Here is a 23,914-nt window from a genome sequence, read left to right as displayed (position 1 = left end):
ATCTGAGATTGTGGGATTTCTTTCATGTTCCTTCTTACCATAGTTTGGGAAATCTGGAAGTCTCAGCTTAAACTCCTTGCATCTTAATTACTGAATACTGTAGCTGTATTTAGGTGCTCATTTACTTTGCCTATTTGTTGTTCTTATTTACTAATTTTGCTAAATATATGATAAGGCATAAGCTGTAGCAATCTAACCAGTAGACTCAAGCAGTACAAAACCCAAAACAGCACAATTTTTGCAACTTCATTTTTGAGTCTCTCTGTATCTGAGAAGCAGCTTTGTAAGGCAAGACATCTTTGTTTTGATAACACTTTACAGAATTATTAGAGATGGCGACTGTAATTCTCCTTAAGTTACAGAAATTATAACCAGACATTTTTTCCCTACCTATCTTGATGTGAAGCTGATCATTCACAACTGCTTGCATTACCATATTCTTCTCTTGCTCTCTACAGAGATGTATGTGAATGGTTGTGCCTGATTTTTTATGCAAGGTGTTGGGTTGATGGCACTTCTAGGGCTTATGTTGAATACTTAAACACAGCAACATATGAACATGAGATTTTGTGTTACTTGAAGTAATGAGAAAAAAGGCTCCTGTTCATGTGCCATAGCCCAAGTTCTTAGTACCTTGTTTATATGGGCATTCACTCCTCAGTTTGTGGTCAAGGGATCAACACAGGATGCAAGATGCTTTTCAGCACAGCAAAGATATCGCACTTTGCCTCCTTGCAAAATATTATTTCATTCATTCTTCAAACAGCCACAGACAGACCGCAGTCTAATAGAAAAAGTATGCAAGAGTAAGTTTGAATTCTATACAGGATCTGCCATTGAATTAAACAGATATTAACAGATATCTTCCCCCTCAAAACAAACAAACAAAAAAAAGCTTATAGAATACAGATGTTAGAGTAATTCTGCTATCTATGGAAACTGTAGGCATTGAATGTGCCTGAGCCTTCAGAGCTTCAGATAGGACTGAAAGGGCATATCTACTATTGTCGTACATTTTCTAGGTGAACACTTAGAGAAAAAATAATACTGACAGGTTCAGCCATATGAATCCCTACAGGTCTACTTGTAGGTGTGTTCATTTGGTTTCTGTAGTTATCACATCTATTCCTAGCTGAACCAATCAAACTTGGACAGTAATTTTGACTTGAGCAAGACTGAATTTCTAATACCGCATTAAAAACAAGTTGATAAAGCATAACATTTTCAAAATAACAATAATTTAATTCCCTAGGAACAGTGCTGATTAACAGAAATGCACCTCCATCAATTCCTATTATAAAAAACACTGTATTCTGCAGTGCCTCTAGCAGCAGAAACTAACTTTAACAAGGCATAACATACAATTTAAGACTTTCAGAACACTACAGACTGTTGCTACAAGTTTCTAATTCTTAAGAGCATCAAAAAGAGTCCACAGCAGCAATGACACCCTTCTTTTCCTCTGCTTTTTGGCCAGTCAGGAGCCATCAATAAATTGAAAACACTGGACTAAAGAAATGTTTAGTAAAATCAGAATGCAACTCAAAATATTGGCACGGACTTCTTCCCACAGCAAGATCCCAAGAACCACAATATGCACATGCTTTTGTGAAGCTGGAGTAAGAACCAGAAAATGTATCCATTTGCTTGCACATTTAACACAAAGCTATAAATGAGAAGAAATAGGCCTGCCATTCCATGCTTGCATTTCTGAAGTGGAATTCTTCTGCTTACTACTCCTGCCCCTCTCACGCCGCCAAACAGACTTGCAATCTGTGAAAACTATGGACTAAATAAGGGTAAAGAGGACTGCAGAAACAAAAAAAGAAGCAACTATTTTTTCCTTGCCTCATGAAAAAACATACTCTTGCTTACTAAAGGATCATTAAGGAGAAGCCACCGCAGGCATTTGTATTTCCTGTCTCTGCTGAACTTCCATTGGTGAAAATCAAAATCTTAATCTTCAGAAAGAAAACCCCCAAAAAACAAAAGCTATGCAATTAATTTACACTAAAGGAGTCATACTTTACAGCAGATTTACCACTAGATTTAGACAGTTTGACAGTGATTTCTGATAGTTCATTTTGATCACTTTTTTTTTTTTTGAACATATATATTTGGTAAGAAGTGGTAAATATCCGAATGTGAACACCGAGGCAAAAATACCAAAGAAGGAGCCACAGGAAAAATCAGAACCTCTTCATTAGGCTCACCACTCACACTAATATTGAACAAAGTTATTTTAATTCTTAAAAAAAAGAGGAATATTTCCATAAAAGTGCACAAGACTACTACGTTGAAAAAAAAGGTTGCTATATATTTCTATAAATTACAATACTGATCTGTGCAGACAAAGGGTTCCGATTCGGATATTGCAAATAATTTCATAAGATTACAAAAATAGAAGCTAGACTATACAGCTGTTAGATTACAGAAATACAACTTCAAGAACAAGATCTATGTTTCTCACATTCTCACTGGAGCTTTGTATTCCACTGGAAAGTTAGGCGACTTATTTTCTTCTTCTTTTTAAACAAAAAGTTCTAGATTTCATTGCCAAACTCCTGTTCGCTGTTGCTTATCCCCAGTATGCTCGAAAAACATGAAATCCTAAGGAGGAAACAAAAAGCAAACAAAGTCAGTATTTCTTAGGTATGGTTCGTAGCTGAGAGTTCTCCTTGTTGTCCTGCAGGGCATTCAAAGCACCGTTCCCTCAAAAACCTCAGAGGATGAGAGGGGGGCAGCGGCACCTCTTCCCACCTTCCATCAGCTGGGTCTCATGTACGGACAACAGGACACCCACAGAGAGAGAAAGAGGCAGTGAAAGACCTACGTGGAAACTTTAAATTACAGCTAGCAGGAGCTATGCCTTAGGATGCCTGTCCTGACTTTGCTTGACCTGCCTCAGTCCCTTCAATTTTACCTCAAAATAGAGTCTATAGTAATGGTCACTATCTGAGGTTTACGTTTAGGAGCCCCATTTCCACGTCTGGAGTTCTGGCTTGTTCAGATTTGTTAGCGCTATGCGTCACATGCACGACAGCACGCGCCCACACACTCCGCTAAGGAAAACCCGGGCTGTGCACGAGACTCTCAAAGGCTGATACTGCCCATCGACGCAGGTGAGAACTGCCCGAGCTCAGCTGCTGCGGTTGCCCCTTGTCCTTCTGCTCTGCCAACACAGAAAGAGCGCTTGCCCTCTTTGAGACGATACCTGATGCCAAACGACATGTATAAGTGGACACACAACCGTGTCACACAGTTTTCAGACCACAAAGTGAGCTGCACTGCAATATTTGACCTGGCAGAGTCAGAATGAAGCTGAAAGGACTGCATCCAGGTAGACCGGGCTTTGCCTCCGCAGAGGTCCCTTCCTTTGGATCCGACTCCTCCACGAGCATTTAATCCTGCTCAGCTCAGTGCTTCACACGTTCCCCAGGAGGGGAGGGAGTCAGGAGGAACTTACTGTAACGTTCATCTATTGGGTTTGCCAGCTCGGCAGGCTGCTTCGACTTTGGCTGGCTCTCTTGACTACTGCCGATCTGAACTTCTCTGATTTTACCAGCCACATAAACGTGCTCGCCTCTATTAGTGAGTCTTTAAGGAGTCTTTCTCCCCTTAATGAGGTTTCTCAATCCCCGCAAATACGAACCTATTCTTAAATATAGTTAGCATTTGATGCAGTAGAGAATAAGCTTATTATCTGAAATAATTCTTTTTTCGCAGTCCCTCCAAGGCTAGCTTTTCACACAGAAAGTTAACAACAAGCTCTCATTCACTTCAAGGAGCCCAGGGTCGCATCCTTTACCAGCACAACTTGAACACCGAGATGAAGAAGTCAGTTCATGTTCAAATATTAGTGAATTATAGACTTACAATAAGGAAGCAAGCACCAATCATGACAGCTTTCATTTTTACATCAAGGTTCATTGGGAATGTGACACCAAAATTATCTGCATCTGTAAATGCTTCTTTCACAAATCCAGTCCACTGCTTAGAAATCCTCCCAACAGTACAAGTTTCATCAATGGACTTCACCTAGTTTAAAATAAAATGAAATTATAAAAAGCCAGACCTGTCCTTCATAATATTCCTTTTCATTATGCATCCCTTTGAAAGCTTCAAATTATGCTATTTGAATTAAAGCTGTCTTACATAGCATGGACATGCTCCTAATTCTAAATCTGAGTGCACAATTCAATACTTTAATGGTGTTGGAAGACAGTTGCCACACATATGCACACATACACACACTTGTTTGGAAGCATTGTCTTTTAGCCAAGATAATGGATTACAGTTTCTTCTGCCATGTGCCAGGAACTGTTCAAGTGAAAATTAAACAAATTACATCTTACTGTTCCAAAGCAGAGATTAGCCCTTTGTCAACATTATGTTACCTAAAGTTAAATCCAGTGCTCTGGGCCACAGTAAAGACAATGCTCCTAAATAAAATGCTACTAAATTTGCTTTAGCAAGTGTTTGCAACATCATTTTAAATATTAAATGTTAGACTGTTGTGTCTACCAGTTAATGTGTATGAAAATAACAAGGTATTAATCATTATTATTTCTAAGTGAAACCGAGCATTGTAATGCTAAATCATTGAAATCTATGTTTTAGGTCTAAATAACATTGGTTTACTTGGTTATTGAATGACTATTAAACGATTGACTCAGTGGTTGTAGAAAGTTATTTTTAAAAGCACGTGGTACAGCAGGGAATAACTTTTTTTTGTTAGGGACTGACATAATAGATTCAGAAAAGATTTTGCTACTACGTATGCCAATGAAGACATTTGTGTGCAACAACGCGGAATCAGTCTCACCGATCACAGATAAGTGGATTTAAGTTGGCATTTTTGGAAATTTGATTTGTTTATCTAAAGTAATCTAGATATCTAGAGAAGTGAATTGATTATGCTAACATTAAAGGATTAAATACCACTTAATAAGTACTACAGATCAGTTGACAGGTAACAAGTGGAGCAACTGGTTGCAAATATCAAACTACTATCTGAAAGAAGATAAATACAAACAATTTTTAGCATTGCATACCTCAAAATTAATATCCTCACAACAGCTGCAGACAATACATGGGCCAATAATTTTCAGAGTATCCATTCTTTTCTCATCCTGAATGGTAAACTTAGGCAGGCAAGGATGCCAGTTCTGGACAACATAACCCACTGGTGTTCCTGGAGGGGCCTGAACTTCCAGCTTCACAGGGGGAAAAAAAACACATAAAAAAACCCACATAAAACAGTTCACATTTTGATACACTTGTTGGGCAAAAAGCACACTCACACACCAGCTGTACACAACTTCTTTTCCACAATAATCTGCCATGAAGCTGTATGGGGTTTTCTGTGAACTTCTTCAGAAAACTACACCCAAATTGCAAAGTTAATAAGCAATTTTTGCCTTCACTGAAAACAGTGATATACTCCTAAGCATGTGGTATATACAGGCTATATATCTACAGGGTAAAGATCAGAAAGTCTAGCGAAGAGGCAGCTTTGGGCATCCTGAGAGCATGAACAGAAGACATCTGACAAGACAGCAGAACACACCTACTATAAATTCTTCAGTAAGAACACTGAGTAGGCTCAGTTTTGATTTCAGAATGATTTCTGGAATTGCATCATGCCACAGTTACTAACATTTTAAAAAGTTCTTCACCCCGTGTTGAATTTAGTTGCAGCTTTCACAGCAGTATAGTGAAAACTCTAGCTGTTATTTCACAAAAGCTGTTGGGTAACTTTTACTCCACAAGGGCATCACCAGTGCAGATTTCAGCACAAGCCACTTGCTCCCTGAAATGCTGCTGAATCAAGTTTTTCATTTGCATAGTCAGAAGTGGCAAGAGTGAATCTAAGTGTTGCAGCACACACTGACCTTCCCAGAACAAAGAGACTCCATGCAAAAATCTCACATCTCTCTTCCCACAACTTATAGATGGAATCTGACTTGTTTCATCTCACCTCCCGATTTGAGAAAATCCAATTTTAGAACTGCACACAGTGCCCATATCCCACAAGAGGGAAGAAGGTGAAAGGGAGCAACTCACCTCCTGTAAGCAGCAAGGGAAACAGCACGAAGAACACCTGAGGGGTCTCTGCAAAGTTATCACCTCGTGGCCCAGATTGTCGACAATGTGGATGCTGAAAGGTCGTGACGGCCCACAACAAATCCTGGTACAGCAATCTGTGTCCTCTGCTGCGAAGTAAACCCTTTGCCCCAACGTATTCTTCACTTCGTATTTGTTTTTTGTTTCAAAGCCAGTAATAACTGAAAATTAGTAACAGAACTGTTAATTTCTGTCTGTGCAAACAACAGACAAGAAAAACGATGTTAATTCCGAAGCTAACATAACGAAGCCAGACCTCTTCCTGAAAGTCTGTCAAAGACAGATCTTGACAAAGGGAAGTGGTGGGGCCACCATCAGGCAAGGCGGCCTTACGGAGAAGTTCAGAGTGCAAGCTAATGTGAACCTGGCAATATGGGAAGAGCATGGAGACGTTCTGCCTCCCACCAGACATTCAAACCAACTACCAGAGCAAGCAAAACAATTCTGAGTAACACAGCATGGAAGATTCCTGGGAAGAGCTGAAGATACAAGAATTAAAGAAACTGATAAGTTTTATGGTGAAGAAAAGGACTCTAGTGGGCATAAATACGTTCAGAATCAGAAGACCACAAAAAACGTAGGAGTCAAGATACATAGCAACAAAAACAGAAAACAACAAAAGTCAGGACACAAATTTTGATTAATTTCTCTCACATATATTGCAAGCATTACGGAAAGGAAATACAGCAGAGTCAGGTGTCAGTTGAGATGGACGTTTCGTTTTATTTCTTCTATTTGAAAAACACTGCTAACACGACTTTGACATTCTTAAAGTGAACAGAATGAGGGAGCAGAAGGAAAGCCGTTCAAGTTCGAACAGCAAGACTGCCTAGAAAAAGGATCAGAGCAACATGCCAATCTATGGGAATATGTGGAATAAGAGAGGACAGAAAATAAGATCTTTAAATAGGGAAGAAAGACATGTAGAAATTATATGAATTAATAACATAGGAGATTTATTACTTCAGCTATAACTAGCTACAAAGATTATTCAGTTACATTCCCATGTATCTTTTAAGATATAGAATAAGTCTAAAATCTTCTTCTACTCTCCTGTTTTCTCCTTCCTTCCATCCCTCCACAAGTTTCTAAGGAGTTTGAGACAGATAAGGGAGGCAGGAACGAGAGAAGTGGATATCCATAAAGGGTTCCACTTTTAATAAGCAATGTCAAAGGAAGTCTAAATGTTACAGTCCTTGTCATTACCAGATTTAAACATTTCTCCCCTATAAACACTTGTCACTTACTCTCAAGAAGTTCAATCTGCTGATGAATTAATAGCTGGTCAATCTGGTTGAAACAAAGCAAAATTAATAGTTAATGAGTTGTAATTAAGAGAAACCTAGTTTTAAGCAGCATTGTATTTTTTCATTGCAGAATGCAATTTTATGGATCAGCATATTATGCAGAGGCTAGATCATCTACCAGCAAAGCTGTGGAAGTGGCTGACATTCCCCTGTCCTTTCGAAGTCTTGCCCTCTGTCAGTCTAACAGAACAGTGTTTCAGGACGCTAGAGCAGAAGGCAGAAGCCATACCCAGTGCGGCCTTGTTAAAGCGCGCAAGCCTCATTTGCTACAGTGCTCCCTACATTTGTGAAGCCTGACTAGCATCTCTCCAAAAAAATTATGAAGAGGTGCTCAGAAAGCATCATGTAGAAAACTGAGCACCTCTAATGTGCTGCAGGTGCCCAAATTTATATATAATACGCAGCTTGCAAACTGCACTACATCTCACATACAGTAGCTTTACAACATGGTAAAGAGGTATAATGCACGGTGCCCACGGTCCGCTATCTAGCATCTCACTTGGCAGGTGAATACTCCGTCAAGCAGCGTGGTCCTAACAAGCACTTCCATGTGCAAACTGCATCAAGAACACAGCAAAAGGCCTCACTTAGCAGCCCCAAAGCAGTAACATTATTCAGCTACAACAACGCCAGATGTGGTTTTTAGCCTTCCCCCCTCCCCAAATGTGGTTTACTTGTGTTACATCAGGTGAACAGGCGCTGCAGGGGGGGCAGGGGGGAGCAAAGGCTGCAGGTACCTGCGTCAGGTATTCCAGTCCAGGGGGGCAGCAGAGAGGAGGAGGAGGAGGGGCAGGCATCCAGATTGCCCCCCCAATCCCAGGAGGCTGATTCTGGATGGGTGGCTCTGTAAATCCAGCAAATCCATAACCCCCCACTCCTGGAGCACCTTAGTTGTTAGGAGAGAAGCAATTATGCAACTCAGATGTTAAAATCGTACCATAGACCTTCACAGGATTCATTTGTTTGCTTTTTTGAACTATGAAGATCCTTATATCTACAGTATATTTCAGTTACAAATACCCTAACTTTCATAAAGGACGGTACACTGGACTGGGATGTTCTAATCCCTCCAGAGCAAAACAAATGAAACAAATGTGCCATTCTTGCATATAGCAGCAATTTCGTACACACAAAGATGGGCAATTCAAAAGTTAAAAACAAATAACGAAGGTGTTAGAAACAAATAGTGAAGGTTATTTCTAAGTAGGGAAGACGGAACACTTTCAAACATGGGAAAAGTGGTGGCATTTACAGTTTATCAGCTAATCAAATATGGAATTTTAAGAAAAAGTTTTCCTGTAATTATATCTTCTACTTATTTAATAGGAAATGTCCTTTTAGCAAAGTTAATCTTTCATATCAAATGAGTGTGGTCTATGAACTGGGCTCGCCCATTTGTTTAATGGATTCTCTTTCAACACTCAGGAAACCTGCAGTTCCTGTATGGAAGTGCACAGCGAAGAAGGAAACAGTTCCACATTATACGAATGACAAGTAAGTCATCTCCATATATTTTTATGTGCCAATTATTCCATAGGAAATACAAGTTCTCGTGAAGCACTTCAGTGTCTAAATGCCCAGCAGCCCCGCTAGATGGCATGTGCCGGACTCGCTGCTGGGAAACCCTGCTGCCGACCTGCCAGAGCAAGGTCCTCCGGCAACAGTGCTTTTATTATAGAGAAGCTTTATGATCTTGTAGCACAAGTTGCTGAAGTTGTAAATGAAAGTTAAAAGACACGAACGATGATACTTTTATGGTAGGTAAATAGGACCTTTAACCTGATGCAGAGGAATTTTATATTTTACTCTGAAGCAAGCACGATATAGAAGTCACAAGGAGTGTTTCTGTAGAGCTGTACAAGCAAGGACAAATAGGTCAAGAGATGCTGACCTGCAGACTTATCTTTAGGCCAAACTGGTTCAGCACCAATGTTTTGCATCCCATTGCAAAACACAGACTCTTGCACCTGAAACACTAGACTGTGGCCAAGAGTGGGGCAGTGCCTCAGGCAATGTAAACAGCTGAAGCATAAAGCTCACAGATAGCAGGATCTCTCACCCCTGGTAAGAATCCACACTTGTAAAATACAGGTCACTTTTATGTCTGATCACAGACTTTGAACAAAAACCGACTAGCATTTGTGTGTGCATGCAATTATTCAAAACCAGAAATGCTCCCTGACCTTCATAGGACAGGTAGCCCATGCTCATTCATTGCTGAAGGTTAACTCTACAGCTCATGTGCCACAAGATGCACAAGATTTCATTTATGAACAGAACAGTAATTTAGGCCAAACATTTTGCATTTTGTGTATAACCTGTGCTTTGAGCCTTATTGTTAGATATTGCTCATTGTGATCTGGTTCTTTAAAAATTAACTTGTTGCCAAAACACGACAAACTATTTACAGGTGCTTCATTTCAAATGTGGAGCAGAAAGTGAGTTAAAGCAGAAACGGAGATGAAAGAGTAAGGTACAACCACACGTGAGGTACAGCAACAGAGCAGAAGAGAGAAACAGAATATATGTGACCAGCAGTACAGTGAGGTGTTTTCTTCAGCTTTGCATTTCTAGAAGAAAATAAAGCAAGAAACTGAAGTGTCATTTTAATAAATAAATCTGACCATCAGCAAAAAGCTGTCACACATTAATTGTGCTGCAGCAGTAGCAACTCCCTAACAAATTCACTCAGTTTTAAGCTTGGCAGATACCAGGCAACTCTTGTCAAACATTCAGAGGTCTTTCATAAAATTATAAGGTAAAAAATTAAAACTAAAAAAAAAATTAAGCTAGTATTGCTTGAACATCTCTAAGTGACCCATGTTGATATTAACAAAAGACGACATTTGGTCAGTATTTTACTCACCTTGCATTTCCGTGGATCCGCTTATAATTATTCTGCAAAACAACATTTAATTTCATGCTTTTAGAATACATAATTTAACACAAAAGTCATTCAGAGTTCTCTATTTATTGGTGGTAAAAGATTACTGCATGTCTAAATTGCATGGGACAGCTGGACTACAAATACAAGCTAAAATAACTAAGTATCTCAGCTTCCTTCTAAGCTATGCCTCTACCCCAAAATAAGCCTGAATCACCTATACCTGCATTCATGCTTTGAGTACCTGGAATGATCCTCAAGTCAGGGGGAAGCATCAGTAAATCTTGGAGCAGCTGAGACACCATGCTACCCCCTGTTTAGTTCTCCTTTATGCTATTCCACTTTTGAAGCTGTACTAGTAAGTGCCACTCATGCACTTTTTGTCTCCACACATTAGTAAAACTGTGGGCTTCCAGAGTAGCATCCCATGAATAAAAATGCTCACTGCTTGTCTTTTTTTCTACTCTTCCAGGATTACCAAAAGGAGTTTAAAAAAAAAGCAGAAAGAACATTTACTGATGCCAGCATCAACTTTGAGGCATACTACTTTTAGTCTCTAGGATTATTAGAGAAACAAGGCAATGGTAGCAACATTTCCTAAGGAAAGGGGTCCAAAACAGTTCAGAGATCCATATATAGCAGTATTAAAAAGAACAGTACAGGAGTTCCTCTTTACAGAATCAAAAGCTTTAAAATAAATAATAAACTGAATCCTTCTTTAAAAAGAAGGTAGTTAAATTTCTGAAAAACTTGCAAAAGCTTAGGAAATTTGATGGGTATTCAATTAAATAATACCTATTTGCTGCAAAAGTTCTAGAGATTTCCAGTTACTGAATTTGTGCAAATCTTTGGCTAAACTCCTGAACCAGGATATAGGAACTGTTAACCATCTATCAACAGCAGAAACTAATAATATATTTTGTCTATTATGCTGCTCTCAACTAGTTCAGTTCAAAAAAGATGTTTATTTAAAGCTGGGAATGAGATTGAAACTGAAAACAGTTCCTGCCTGCTTTTCATTCCGTGAACAAAAACAAGTATCAAAGAAGGATGTTTAATGTTCTGGAATGATATAGCAGCCAGTTCAGTTTCCATTGTGTACACAACATCCTCTTTGTTTAATAAACTGGTTTTAAAGTGTTCTTTTTTCAATATACTTTCTACTTCTGCATTAGCATACTTTATTTACAAAGACACCAGGCTGTTTTATGTATCTTAATTGGCTTCTGGTCCCCAGAGAAATGCAGGTTGAAAAACAGAAGTAATGAGAAATAATTTAAAATTATACATCTAATTTAAAAAGGAAAAAAAATCTGAATGAGGACATTCAGACTACATAATTTAAGTGTTCTCACAGTTTACAATATAGAATGACAAGTTTAATACATGATTATATTAAAGTAAGTTGACAGAACTATTAGTTAGTGGGAACAGAACAAATTTAGGGTGATTAAAAAAATGTTACTTAAACTAGCAAAAGATCAGTCTGTAGTTTACACCATAAGAAGTTCCACTTACCAGAACTCCAGTGAAATATGAAAAATCACAGCTGCACCCTTCGGTAAACCTGGGAAAGTAGAGACAGAAATAAATCATATGATTTATTTAACAGAAAGACTTTATAGTAGCCCAGAATCATCACCTTTCTCCCACAACCACACATAAACTCTTCTGTGGAATCTGTGGTTTAGAAAACGTTGAGATAACGCAGTCTAGAAGGGCAAAGCTGTTGCAAAGTTCAGCTCCCATGTCATCAGAGATATCACTGAAGAGAAGAGTTAAGTTTACTTTTATTAAAAGTATTTGCCCCTTCTGCTTTTCTTCTTGACTCCTTTTGCTGCCTCCAATTCAGTTACCAAAAGTAACAAATGTTACCAGCAACACCTTGCTTTTCTTGTGGATAACTTGTGAAATAATGAAAAATTCTGAAGAGCCAAAAGGAGGAGGAATGAAAGCTCACTTTTTTCAGCTATTATATTATGCAATATCTTGTTGGGGCACACTATTACACAAGAGCAAGTTCCCACCTGGTGAAACCTACAGTCAAGAAAAGATAAGCAGACAACAGGCTTTAGAAATATGCTGGTTTCAGCTGCTTCAGCTACACAAAGCAATGCAAGACCATTAATTTGAAGTCTACATTTTCATCTAGCGGACAGTTCAGTAAACAGAGACTATGAACTGCTAGGTCTTACTAGTTCTGGTAGCAATTTTTTAATAAACGTGAGGAACAGCTCCCTCCAGCTGGAGGGCACGTGGGCAGGCAGGAGGGTGGAGAGCAGAGTCTCCCCCACGCTGACCCACGAACCGGGGCTGTTTAAAGAGCTGCTGCAGGTGCTTTGCTGCAGGGCTATGCACGAGAGCATATATCAGCACATAGCTCTGAGTCCGCTCTCTTGAAGAGAATATAGGCAAGAGATATATATCCTCTTTTCCCTGGAGAAGGGGACTTATCTAGGAGCAGCTCAATGCAGGCAAAAGCAGAAGTGATTTTGCTGGCAGGAAGGAAGCATTGAGGACACAGGGGACAACTGATGCAAAGCAGCTGTCTGTTAACTAAAATTATGAAATACAGTCTCTGAATCTTTTGAGGCCTCCCTGCTTCCTCTGCTATGCCTGCAAAACAAGATTGGGAAAGGCAGTAACTTCCAGTCTAAGCTGGACAGCTATGTGTCTCTCATGAAAACATAAATTTAACCCTGCAGCGTGACTTCCAACCTCAATTACTACAATGCAGAAAGGAAATCAAAACCAAAAGAAACCACACACACAGCCCTTCAACTGTCAAGGGCAGCGGCTCAGCTGTGCGTTAGCAAGCTGATGGGCATCTGAGACCCACATGCTTCATTTCCTGTACTGCTCACAGGAGAAAGCGGCTAAAATCGAGAAGTCTCACTCTTCATATCTCTATACGTGTTAGGTATCTAGGGCTAGTATTGCCATTTCTTCCTCCTCATCCATAAGAGTTCCTAAACTCTTCTCTTTGCTCTCAGAATTTGCACTCAATTCGTTAGACAGCCTAAAGCCTTCAGCCAGCACTAGCATAGCCAGCCACTTCCTCACCTTCCCGGCCACGCAGAACTGATATTCAAAGGGGCAACACGGATGTAATCCGTAGAGGGACCCAGATGCCCAGAGCACAGTGCTCTTCCCCCTCCAGTGGGGGTTGAGCCCAGGCACCTAAAAACAGCCAAAACCTTTTAGAAAGGAAGTGGAGAAAATACCAGCTCTAAACGCAATCATAACAAAACAGTTCCAGTTTACAGAATAGCAAGGAAATAACATTCCTAGATTGCTCCCCTCCACCCTTTTTCTTCTTTCTTTCTTTTGGAGGAATGGCAGAATGGCCATGTTCTTCCTCAGTCATTTTCTCATTTTCAGAGCTGCATGGCACAGCTTCAGTTTCTAGATCACTCTTATCCTGATGCATGTCAGTAGACATGTGGTAATTAATTTAGAGAAATTAGATATGTCTTCATGCAGTTAACTGCAGAGCTTCCGGTCTTTTATCAGAAAAAGTATATTGGTTTCAGTTTCATTTCTCATGCAGGTCACTAAAATACTACCAAGACCATATTAACATAAGCTGCACAAGTACAAACATCATGCACAGTGTCATTTAAATACCAACACAGGCCATTTCCAAGAAGGTTTCTGATTTGGAAAACACACTTAGAAAGCCAAATAGCTGTAAGGCACTTACAGGCCCATTACATTAGCCATTTGGATTTTAATCTTGACTGTTGGGGAAACAACATCTTAGAAATAATCGAGTTAAACTAGTCAGGTATTTGCTGTTAAACTTAACAAACAGTTTTCCAAGAAGGAATGAAATAAACTGCAAGCTGATAATAGTTATTTTGTTCCGATACAGCAAGGTACCCCTTCCCTCACAAGGATACCCCTCCTGAAACCTGGGAGTCACAACACCTGAGAGCAGGAAAAAAACAAAACAAAATAAACCAAAAAAGCCCACAGATCATGCAGAACTCGGGATATCCAGCCTCACAGAGGTGACGACAGCTCTCTAACACTGCTCGCACCAGCAGCAGCAGGGTAACAGCAATACCACTGTTTGAAGCGCAACCCTAAGTCGCAGCGCAGGCTGGCACGGCGCTTGTTGTGCAAACCTCTGCATAAGCCAGCCTTTGACAGCAAGAGTTATTTTGACAGCTCTAAGTAACTGTTGCTAGAGAGACGCGTTTTTAACTTCATTCACAATCGCCGACTGGAAAACATCAACCCCCTTTTGCAGCCTTCCTAACCATTAAGCAGCGCTGCGACGAGAAAGAAAAGGTAACTCAACGGATCACCTAGAAGAAAAAAGAAACACGCGGTAAAGAGACGCTGCTATTTACAGCCACAATACCCGTCCCCAAGGACGAGGAGCCGCTCCGCCACCTCTCCCGCCGCCCTGGCCCCGGCTTTCCCACGCCAACCCCGGCTGCCGCCAGCGCCGGGGCCGCCCTAAAAACCGCCCCGAGGTGGGGGGAGCCGCCGGGCTCGTCCCGCCCCGCGGGGCCGCCCCGGAGCGGCAGGTCGCGGGCACCAGCGGCCCCGAAACCAGCGCTGCCGCCGGTTCCCTCCCGGTCCTGCCTCCGGCATCGGCCGGCTGCGAGGAGCTGCGGCATCGCCCCCTCCAGCCGCCGCCTTCTGCTCTCTCGGGGCGGCGGAACGTAAGGGCAAGCATTTAAACCAGGCAGTATTCCCCGAAGGTTTCCTCGAGATTTAAGATGATAACGTCTCTCCTATACTCAGCACAGCTTCTAGAATCAAAACAGCGGCAGTATTTCGTTAAGGAGGTATGGTGATTCAACCTTGCCCATGTAATTATTATCTTGTATATGTATTATTATTCACAGTCAAGAATAATCCGAAGCAAATATTTGAGGCTTCCCATAATCTTTATACTATCATCTTCTCCTCGCTGAAAAACAGCTTCCCCTGAAACCTAAATGTTTCCTAAAGACAGCTGGTTTCTTTGAAGCATGTGACAATAGAGGAAGAAAACCCTTTGATTGGTGCTTACCCCGATGCACTGTTTCTGAAGGATTGCCTGAAAACGCAGGTCAGCTGAGGAAATGATTGCCTTATTTTTTGTTCATTTTGATGTCTGATAGTACCATTACATTAATAAGAAATATTATGTAGTAATTGGAGAAATACAGATGGAGTACAACAGATTCATATTCCTTAAAGAAACATGTTAACTCTGAAAAGGTCCAAAGTTTCCTGTAACTTCTAAAGCTTGTTTATTTTGAAAACATTTGCCTCTAAAAGGCTACCTTGAGCATGAGTCTTACAAAAAGGGACAATTTCGTATTGCAGAATCCAGACATATGATGTGAGAACTGGGATTAGGACTGGAGGCACCTATTAATTTCTTTGCTTTTTTGATAATAAATTTAACCTTACAAGCTGAAGTCCAAGGAGGACACACATCACTTCTACCTTTGGAACTAACTGTATACAAATATAGTCTGTGGTTGGTCCCAAATTTACTCTGCTTTCCTGCTTCCACATAGGCTCTATGGAGCCACTCACCATCCTTAATCCATTATAATGGACCAATATATCGATGAAGGGAACGGGGAGGCCTGAGAAAAAAGTCACCAGCGAGCTATCAACCAGCCTCTCACCTACACAGCTGGGATTTTTGTCCCAGAGATGGTCGCTCTGCAGCCATCATAAACCTCTATGTTTCCAGTCTACCACCTAAAAGCAAAGGCTCGTCAAAGTTTCTGTTAAGTAAAATTTACCATACATTTCAAGAAGACAGGCGTACAGTTACATTTCATCACAGTACCTCATGTGTTGGTGGATTTGTTGGTGGATCATGGGAAATGTTAAACCCCTCACTTACAGCTCAGCTTTTTATGAAAAGAGTTACTTTACTATAAAATATGTTTTGCATCCAAAATATTTTCAGGTTAAAGATTATCAGAGATGCAGTTAACATAAATGTTACATAGGTTAGTGATGAATCTAAAACTGAAATGCCCGATTTTATAAGGGTCATCATAGACTTACTCAATGCTTGTTACTGATAATCAGAGAATGTTCCTGGCTTATAGAGAAACTAGTATAACATATTCAAGAGGATCAGTTTGCAGAGAGATTTCTTTAAATGTCACTGTTTAAAATTTAGTTTATATAAAAGCAGGATTCTCTTTACAGAGAATTCTCATTTCAGAGAATAACGAGATATTTTCTTAAATTTTAAATTTAATACTGAATTCTCCTGCTAGTTTCTTCAATGATTTTGGTCAAAAAAGCTATTAGGCACTCCTACATTGCTGTTCACATTGTTAAAAGTCATCCCTTTAATTCTTCAGAAGTCTTGGATATTATTACATGCATTCATTTTATCTGCAGGTAAAAAATGAATTCTGCAAGCCTTATTTTCAGGATAGCAGAATTATAAAATAAAGCAAAGAATAGTTCTGTTCTGTCCTGTCAATAAGGGTCTAAATACTTGATCTACAGTAGCAAAACACACTTCTGATATTTCCATCTGTGGGCTGCTACTAGCGCTTTCTTTCATTATCCATTCCCACTACACAAGGCCTAGGACTGCTTTCAGACAAGCACCATTATCTGTGAAGAAGATAATTCTGTCTGACAGATTAGTAGAAACAAAAAATCATGATGTTTTCACAAGAAGAAAACAGCCTGCTCCTTCTGTGTTAAGGACCAGCTAGCTAATTCTTAAAATCCATTGATCACAATGTCAAGGACTTTATATAGTAGCATGACTCTGAAATATGAAGTATTTCATGCTGCATTAAATATAAGCCCATCACCTAGACAGTGCAACAAATGCAATTCTCTTCACCAGATCCCACACCTTTGAATACCTCTGCAGCAAAGGTACTGCCATTCACCTTGGATCATGTTATATCTATATACCTTGAAGTTACAGATGAAGAGAATTCAGTGCTTAAAGGTTATGAAGCATGAATTAGAAACTTACAGTAAGAAAGCAAACACCAATCATGACAGCTTCTCCAAGAAAAGCGGGTGCACAGTACCTTTCAGGATTTGATTCTAATGAAAAAACAAACATAATTAAAAATGCTGGGTATTTATCACTGGATTTAACTATTTAAATATTAACAATTCCAATTAACTAAGGAAAACGAAAGCCAGTGCCCAATGGGACTCCTGACAGATAGCTCTGAAAGACAAAATTACCTTGTCCTAAGGAAAGAACAGTTATGAAAATTAATATGAACCTCACCCCACCCCAAGACCGGATGCTAGAAAATGGTATGAAAACCTGCCCCAACTATCATCTCTGACAACCTACCCAATTATTAGCCCAGTTCGCCTGGCCTACAGTGTGGCCAGGATTGTACTGAGCTATACTAAGGGTCAAAAGCTTCACAAAAGCAATATAAAATTTCAGTATCCTAGGGCATTTTCAAGACGAAACATAGAAGCTGTTAATAAGATGAGAAGAATATTGGGATGAGGATGCATATAGCTAACTTATTTTCTTTGAACTCCTGTAAGCAATCATGTTACCTTTAGGTGAAACATTGGAAGACATTTAACTAAAATATGAAATATTTTACCTTATAAAATCCCAGTCTCCTTGGATTTGCTTGCACATTGTTGCTGAAACTTAAGACATTTCCTCTTAGTGCTTGTTAAATAGTCTCATACAAAAAAGAGGATTTTAGAGGATTTTACTCGCAGATTGTTCAGTAAGAAAATACTTCATATGCATTGACAGGTAGAAGGTGCTTTAAGTTGAATCATAGTTTTTGTAATATGATTGAAGAGCCCTCTTAACAGTTTAAGAGGCACACCAAGACATGGCAAGGAGCGTCAAGATGGTTGTGGAGCAGCTGGTAGCTTAGCCAAAAGTACAACATCCAGCTTGTCAGCCTGCGCTTCGCCGTGCAGCGTCAAGCCTCGTCGCTGCACTTGCATTAACAGCTCTTGCTCTCACCTGCCTGAGAGCAGCCGCAGCATGAAGCAAGCAAGCAGATTGCTCCGCGGTTTGATTAGCTGCACAGCGGAAGCCTGGATTGCAATCCAACATTGTGATTGTGGCTGGCAACAGCATACCCTGCGCGCAGGCTGCCTTCCCGCTGCCCTTAGAGTAATGGCAGAGCCCATAGGGGCACGCCTGGAGAGCACCCTTTGGTTTTGTTCCACCAGAGAAGGATCCAGTCCACACCATTCTGGTAGCGTGACCCACGACAGCTTGGCCATGCAAAGCACGGTGTGGTTTGCTGCAAAAGCACATCCCCATCCAAACTGAAACACCAACATAGTCACTTGGTGCACTGCGTGCATTGCAAAGTCTCCCCGAGATCACCAAAACCCAGCCAACAATGCTAATAGGAAGTATTGGAAAACCTCTGCTATACATTTAGAAAAGTTGTAGAAACCTTTTTGGATTGCAGTAAAGTCAACCTTGTAAAAAAAAAAAAAAAGAAAAAGGAAAAAAGAAAAAAACAAAGCCAGACAGAAACAAGTATTATCGATTCAGTGTACGGTCTCATCTTCCAGGCTGCCAGCCAGCTTGCTCTCCCTGTTTTACCTCCCCGCGTTAAAGCGCCATACATTTCAATAGATGTCACGACAGGAATAATGCTCAAGCTGTACTTCAGCTTGCTTCTGTAGCAAAGTCAAGCCCTTAGAAGAGCTTTCAATCACATTATGACGTTACTAATGTCAAGGAACACGTTGTTTATAGATCCACAGTGTTTAACATTCATTCAAAAAGAAACTTGAATTCTATTGCCCAGCAAACATGACTTCTTGACATAGGGATGAATTTGTCATCTTCTATACGAGGACATTTTCATCTTATCAGAGAAAACAGAGATAGCAGCACATCTTCCTTTTCCTTTCAAGCATTTTTCAGTAGGAAGAGATGCTGCTAAAAAGCAGGGCAACTCTGGCTTACCTATTCTCCTGCAATGGCAGGAAGGAAATGCCATTTCTCTCACACAATGCAAAGTAAAGTATCAGTCCTCATCAGCCTTTGCCAACTCAAATAATACCTGACTTGCTTCCTTGTTCAGTGAGGATCACTGGTGCTATGACTGGCAGCCAGGACTTTTCTGTTACATGAGTGGATAACTTTTCTCCATCCAGTCAGAAGATTTAATCAGTGTAATAGAGAAATATTGGAAGAGAAGCTAGAAGTGCTTCAAAAGTCAGAAGGGGACCATGCTTCTAGCAGTTTATTCTTTAGGTTTGTCATGTTTAACTGAAAAGAAACATTCTTAGATTTTTGGCCCTGTTTTCTAGGTATGTTGCAAAAGTTCATAATATTTAGGATTTTACATACTACTTCTTCAGCTTCCACCTGCTGATCCTCCAGACTCTGGTACCTAAATCCCTTGGTACACAAGACCAGAAATGTGATCACGCCTCCCCACCCCCCAAGTCCTGAAACAGAGGTCTCCAGTACACTGATTTGCTAAATTTAGTAGTGATGATCAAAGCAGCTGTCATCTTCGTTCATGACAGTGTCCAAGCAGCTCTGTGTCTGCTAGAGCTTAGGTAGTCCGGTTTGAGTAAATGAACATGTGAGAAGATTCACTTATGCGTGTATATGAGAAGCTGATTAACTTTTTGCAGCACAAACTGTGTACAACTGCATTTAACATCAAGAAAGTCACTGTTTGCATGTCACAGAGAATAACAGATACAAGCATGTTTGCCTTATGTGCCTACATACACGATCCCACAGAAGACGCAGTTCACTTCTCCAGAATTTACAGTCTGGAAAGCAAACCCAAAAAGGCAAGTGGCCCTGGCAGATGGAGAGAAGGATTTGCTGGCAATACTTTTCCTTCTCTTCACATACAGCAAAGACAGAGGGTGTCAGGTTTGAGGTGCAAAATTAAGGATGCTGCCAGGGAAATCAAAAATAAAATGATCTACTCTCCCTCCCCACCTCCCTCTCATCAGGCGCAGAAAGGTTCCTCTGCCAAAAATCAAGACTTTATTATCCTTTTAGCATTTATGCTAGGTATCGTATCTAAAACAGTAGAGGTTTTGAAAGCAGACAGGTACATAATGAAACCTTTTACCTTTAGGTAAAATTTAAGTTTTGATAAAACAAGACCAGACTAATATCAGAACACCACCACTCTGTGTCAGAGATGTAGTAAAAGGCAGTTTAAATCTAAACATTTTAAAAGTAGATAAATTACTGTTATTATTTCTTAGATTTGGAACAGGGGCAAATAAATTCCATCATACTAGTAGCTGACAGATTGAAAAGTGAACTAAAATCTCGAGCCCTAGATTAGTGCTCTCTTTTTTTGGTTCAGTAATTGGGCCTTTACTAAGATAATAAAAAAATGTATTCATGAAACTAAGAGGCAACTAACACATTATTTCTGCATTAAAGATTTGTAACTGTGGTAGCAGGACTGTTAGCTTATTGGATTTCATTTAGCTATGTCAAGTCAGTCATCAAGCCTATGGCCCAACAAATTGTTTTCAAGTTCTCCTTTGAGAAGAAAACTAGGTGAAAATGGTTTTACTCCTGTAGCGTTTTTGCCAACTCAGCATCCAGATAATAGGATTGTACAGTTATGAATTCTAAATCGTATAAAGCAGTAGTCCTCATATTTTTACATACTTTGGCCTGCAATGTAGTTCCTCAGACTGTCACTAACAATCAATATAATCATTTAAACAGGAAAAGCAATTCCCACAGTGAACTCTCAACCATTATCATCAGTCTTTTCTCAAGATATTAGAACACAAGTGAAAAACAAAGACTGAACAACAATAGAAATGACTGATCAATATTTGATTTTGCTTCTAGATGTTTTTGAGCCAAACCAATTTCTTAGTTAGACAGAAAAGAAGAATAAATAAAGTTTTACGATTGCCATTCATACACATTTTTGACTGTCAGCACTGCAAATGGACCAGCATAAGCTGCTTTAGACTTGGAAACCAGGAGATAGAGAGGTAAAGAACAACTTAGCATAAAGAAATACGCTGTTACAGTTTACAGCCTTTAGAATTAACGATGATACCGAGAGCTTAAAATGCAGCTTGTGTAAATCCTGTTTTCTGCTAAAGGGAAACTGATACTGTAAACAGATATTTATGGGTAACCTTTTCATAGGAATGATTTTCTCCCCAAAAGCATAATTAATACAAGCAAAATTAAAACCATGAATCGGGAAATCCTGTTCAGGTCGATTCTATGTGCCCTGTCTTGAGGACATGTATAGACAACTTAAGTGTAGAAGCTGGCATTCTGAAGTTCCGGAGTGGTTAGGATTAACCACGCTTTTAAAGTTTTTGCACAGTCAAGTTCTTGGACTTCAGCACTGTAGCAGGCAACTAATAACATTAGATCCTTTAGCAGCAATGAAGTGTCGGTATTCACTGAATGCTCCCCTCCCCCCAGTATGTTTTCTCGACAGTAAGAGCGTTTGTGATTTCACTGGTCAAGTTCCTCTAGAACCAGCAAAATTGAATCAGAATAAATCCATTATGTTAGGACACCTAAGGCCTTGAATTAGCATCCCCCTTTTTAAAAGCTACATAAAATAAAGAGCATAAGTAGCAGCCATCCAAACCATGCCTAGCAATAGTCTGTCGGCATGGTGAATGATGTGATCGTTCAGTACAACAAGGAGAGGTGCCACACTCATGTCCTGCCACCTCCGTTTCCATTTCCCCTGCAACTCATGCTCCCCCCCAGGGCAAATTTATTCTAGTGCAGCAGAGTGTTCAAAAGCACCCATGGCTCTGATCTACTTCCATTTACAATATTTGAGTCCTTTGAATACTAGCATTATTTGAATTCTGTTGGATTATTTTTGAATTAAGTATTACAAAAAAAAAGTCCTTTAGCTTTATTATTCTTAATTAGGTGCCCTAGGCTTGCCCAGAAGGTACTAATAAAGGAAAAACTGCAAACATGTTTGTTTCTGGTTATCTTAAAATACACTGGCATTCATTTATTTTATCAACCTGAATAAGAATGTTGCAATACATAGACACACACACACAGGATAAGAACAGGTTGTTACTAAGAGCAATAAAGTCCAAGTTAATGTATTTTATAACAGGCTCAACTGATAAAAATGTACTGAGGTCATTGAGGATTTCATTATATAAGAAGATAACTAAGAAGTTATAGAAGTAGAAAAGCCACTAGATCTGCAAGAGTTTATAAGGTGAATTTACATGTTAGTTGACAATGAGAATCAGGGAAATATAGTACTAGGCTCTCCTTTTCCCCTTCCTACCTTCCAGACCTCCCAAAATCTCTCACCTCTCTCACTATGAAAACACAGGAAAGGGAAAATGGAGAAGATTTATGAGATATAAACCCTATTCACATTATTCAGCCTTATCCACCAACATCATGTACAGTAAACTGTTTCATCTCATATGGATTACGTTGGATGTGGAGTAATTACACAGGAAGAGATTGCTCATCAAAGTAGTGACCTAACTCGGAGTCCAGGAGCATTCTTTAGAAATCTTGAATACATTTTCAGGAGCTATGAAGATTCAAGTTTAGTCCTATTATTTCTTAAATCAAGACTGGCAGATTTGTTACACACAGCCCTGGCTTGCTGCCTCACAAGCTATTATAAATTGTATTTGCCATTCAATCTCTGATTAAACAGTTTAATATAATTGGGCTGCTGGTTATTAATAATAAAGGAGTTGCCCCACTCTTCTTCAGCCATATCTTACTAATTACAAGGTCAAAGCTGGATACCACGTAGCCACAGCACCTGCGCAAGAAGTTGTTGGCAGAAGACTGAAATTTATCTCCCAGCGGAGACAGGTCTGTGGCATGGTGCCCGCAGACTATTACAGCAGCTAGAGCCCTGCCGAGATGCATGTTCTGCCCGCCTTGCTGTGGTGGGAGGCTTAGTGCCCTGCAGCCTGCTGATTGCTCTTTCCTTGATGGAGATGTGAGGTCCAGCCTGCGGACTTCTTGTCAGTCTTCCCAATGAGAACCTCCCCAAAATGGGTATCCACCACAAAGAATCTGGTAGTGCTCAGTTGCCTGCCTGAGGTTACCTGCTTTCACTGTACCCATGCAGTCACCACCACTGACTTCCATGGTCCTTACCGTGTGTGAGGTCATGGTCCAGGTGACAATCAGCATTTGAGGATTCTTGTCATGCTCTTTCCCTCTGCCAGGAGGGAGAGGGTGCTGGAGATGTTGTCCCAGTTTCAGAGGTTTTTGAAACACGTGCCCAGTATGTCAATGTGCTGGCACTCAGCGTGTGGCAGGGAACAGCCATGCAGGCCATGCAGCAGAGCCTGCAGGATGTGCTGCTGAGGAGTGAAGATACCTGTGGCAGCCTCAGGCATTAACAGGCATGCTGCAGAACCGCTAGTGATCAGGCTTCGCTCCTCTTCCCATGGCGTATCATGGCAGGGCTTCCAAAGACAGCTGTAAAGACACGATTCTGGTAGTTTTCCAGTGCCAATGTTCAGCCAGTTTGGCCTCAGGCTTGCTGGCATACAATGCAGAAGCAGTCTAGTGCACCCACTGTACATATCCTGTGTCCTGGCTATGCTGACAGGGATGGTTTCTCCACTTCATCCCTGAACAGCCCCAAATGCTCACTCA

General features: G+C 40.3%; 1 protein-coding gene across 7 annotated transcripts; it reads right to left on the bottom strand.

Annotated features, from left to right (window-relative positions):
* Positions 1–1,218: 1,218 nt before the first annotated feature.
* On the bottom strand, positions 1,219–23,629 carry LOC106485897 (phospholipid scramblase 1-like). 7 transcript variants are annotated; one of them, XM_067301838.1, is made up of 10 exons: positions 14,687–14,753; positions 13,381–13,497; positions 11,836–11,884; positions 10,300–10,331; positions 8,171–8,319; positions 7,374–7,416; positions 6,067–6,287; positions 5,055–5,216; positions 3,877–4,038; positions 1,219–2,610 (listed from the first exon to the last, which is right to left on the bottom strand). In XM_067301838.1, exons 4-10 carry the CDS (start codon positions 10,304–10,306, stop codon positions 2,551–2,553), a joined length of 804 nt encoding a protein of 267 aa, XP_067157939.1. In that variant the 5' UTR covers positions 10,307–10,331; positions 11,836–11,884; positions 13,381–13,497; positions 14,687–14,753; the 3' UTR covers positions 1,219–2,550. The 7 variants fall into 7 exon arrangements, with proteins under 7 accessions (XP_067157939.1, XP_013799824.1, XP_013799826.1 ...); XM_013944370.2 differs by lacking the exons at positions 13,381–13,497; positions 14,687–14,753 and adding an exon at positions 23,408–23,629; XM_013944372.2 differs by lacking the exon at positions 13,381–13,497 and having other exon boundaries at positions 14,676–14,752.
* Positions 23,630–23,914: the final 285 nt, after the last annotated feature.

The sequence above is a fragment of the Apteryx mantelli genome, chromosome 9 (genome assembly GCF_036417845.1).
Source record: "Apteryx mantelli isolate bAptMan1 chromosome 9, bAptMan1.hap1, whole genome shotgun sequence".
Taxonomy (NCBI): domain Eukaryota; kingdom Metazoa; phylum Chordata; class Aves; order Apterygiformes; family Apterygidae; genus Apteryx; species Apteryx mantelli.
Note: the sequence above shows the minus strand (reverse complement) of the source record. Positions and strands in the feature narration are given on the sequence as shown.

Excerpts from the sequence above, each read along its gene's own strand:
- LOC106485897 (XM_013944370.2), bottom strand. Across the intron at positions 7,417-8,170 it reads GACTGGAATACCTGACGCAG|ATTGACCAGCTATTAATTCA; the intron begins GTACCTGCAGCC and ends TGTTTCAACCAG. Across the intron at positions 5,217-6,066 it reads TCCCTTGCTGCTTACAGGAG|CTGGAAGTTCAGGCCCCTCC; the intron begins GTGAGTTGCTCC and ends CCCCCTGTGAAG.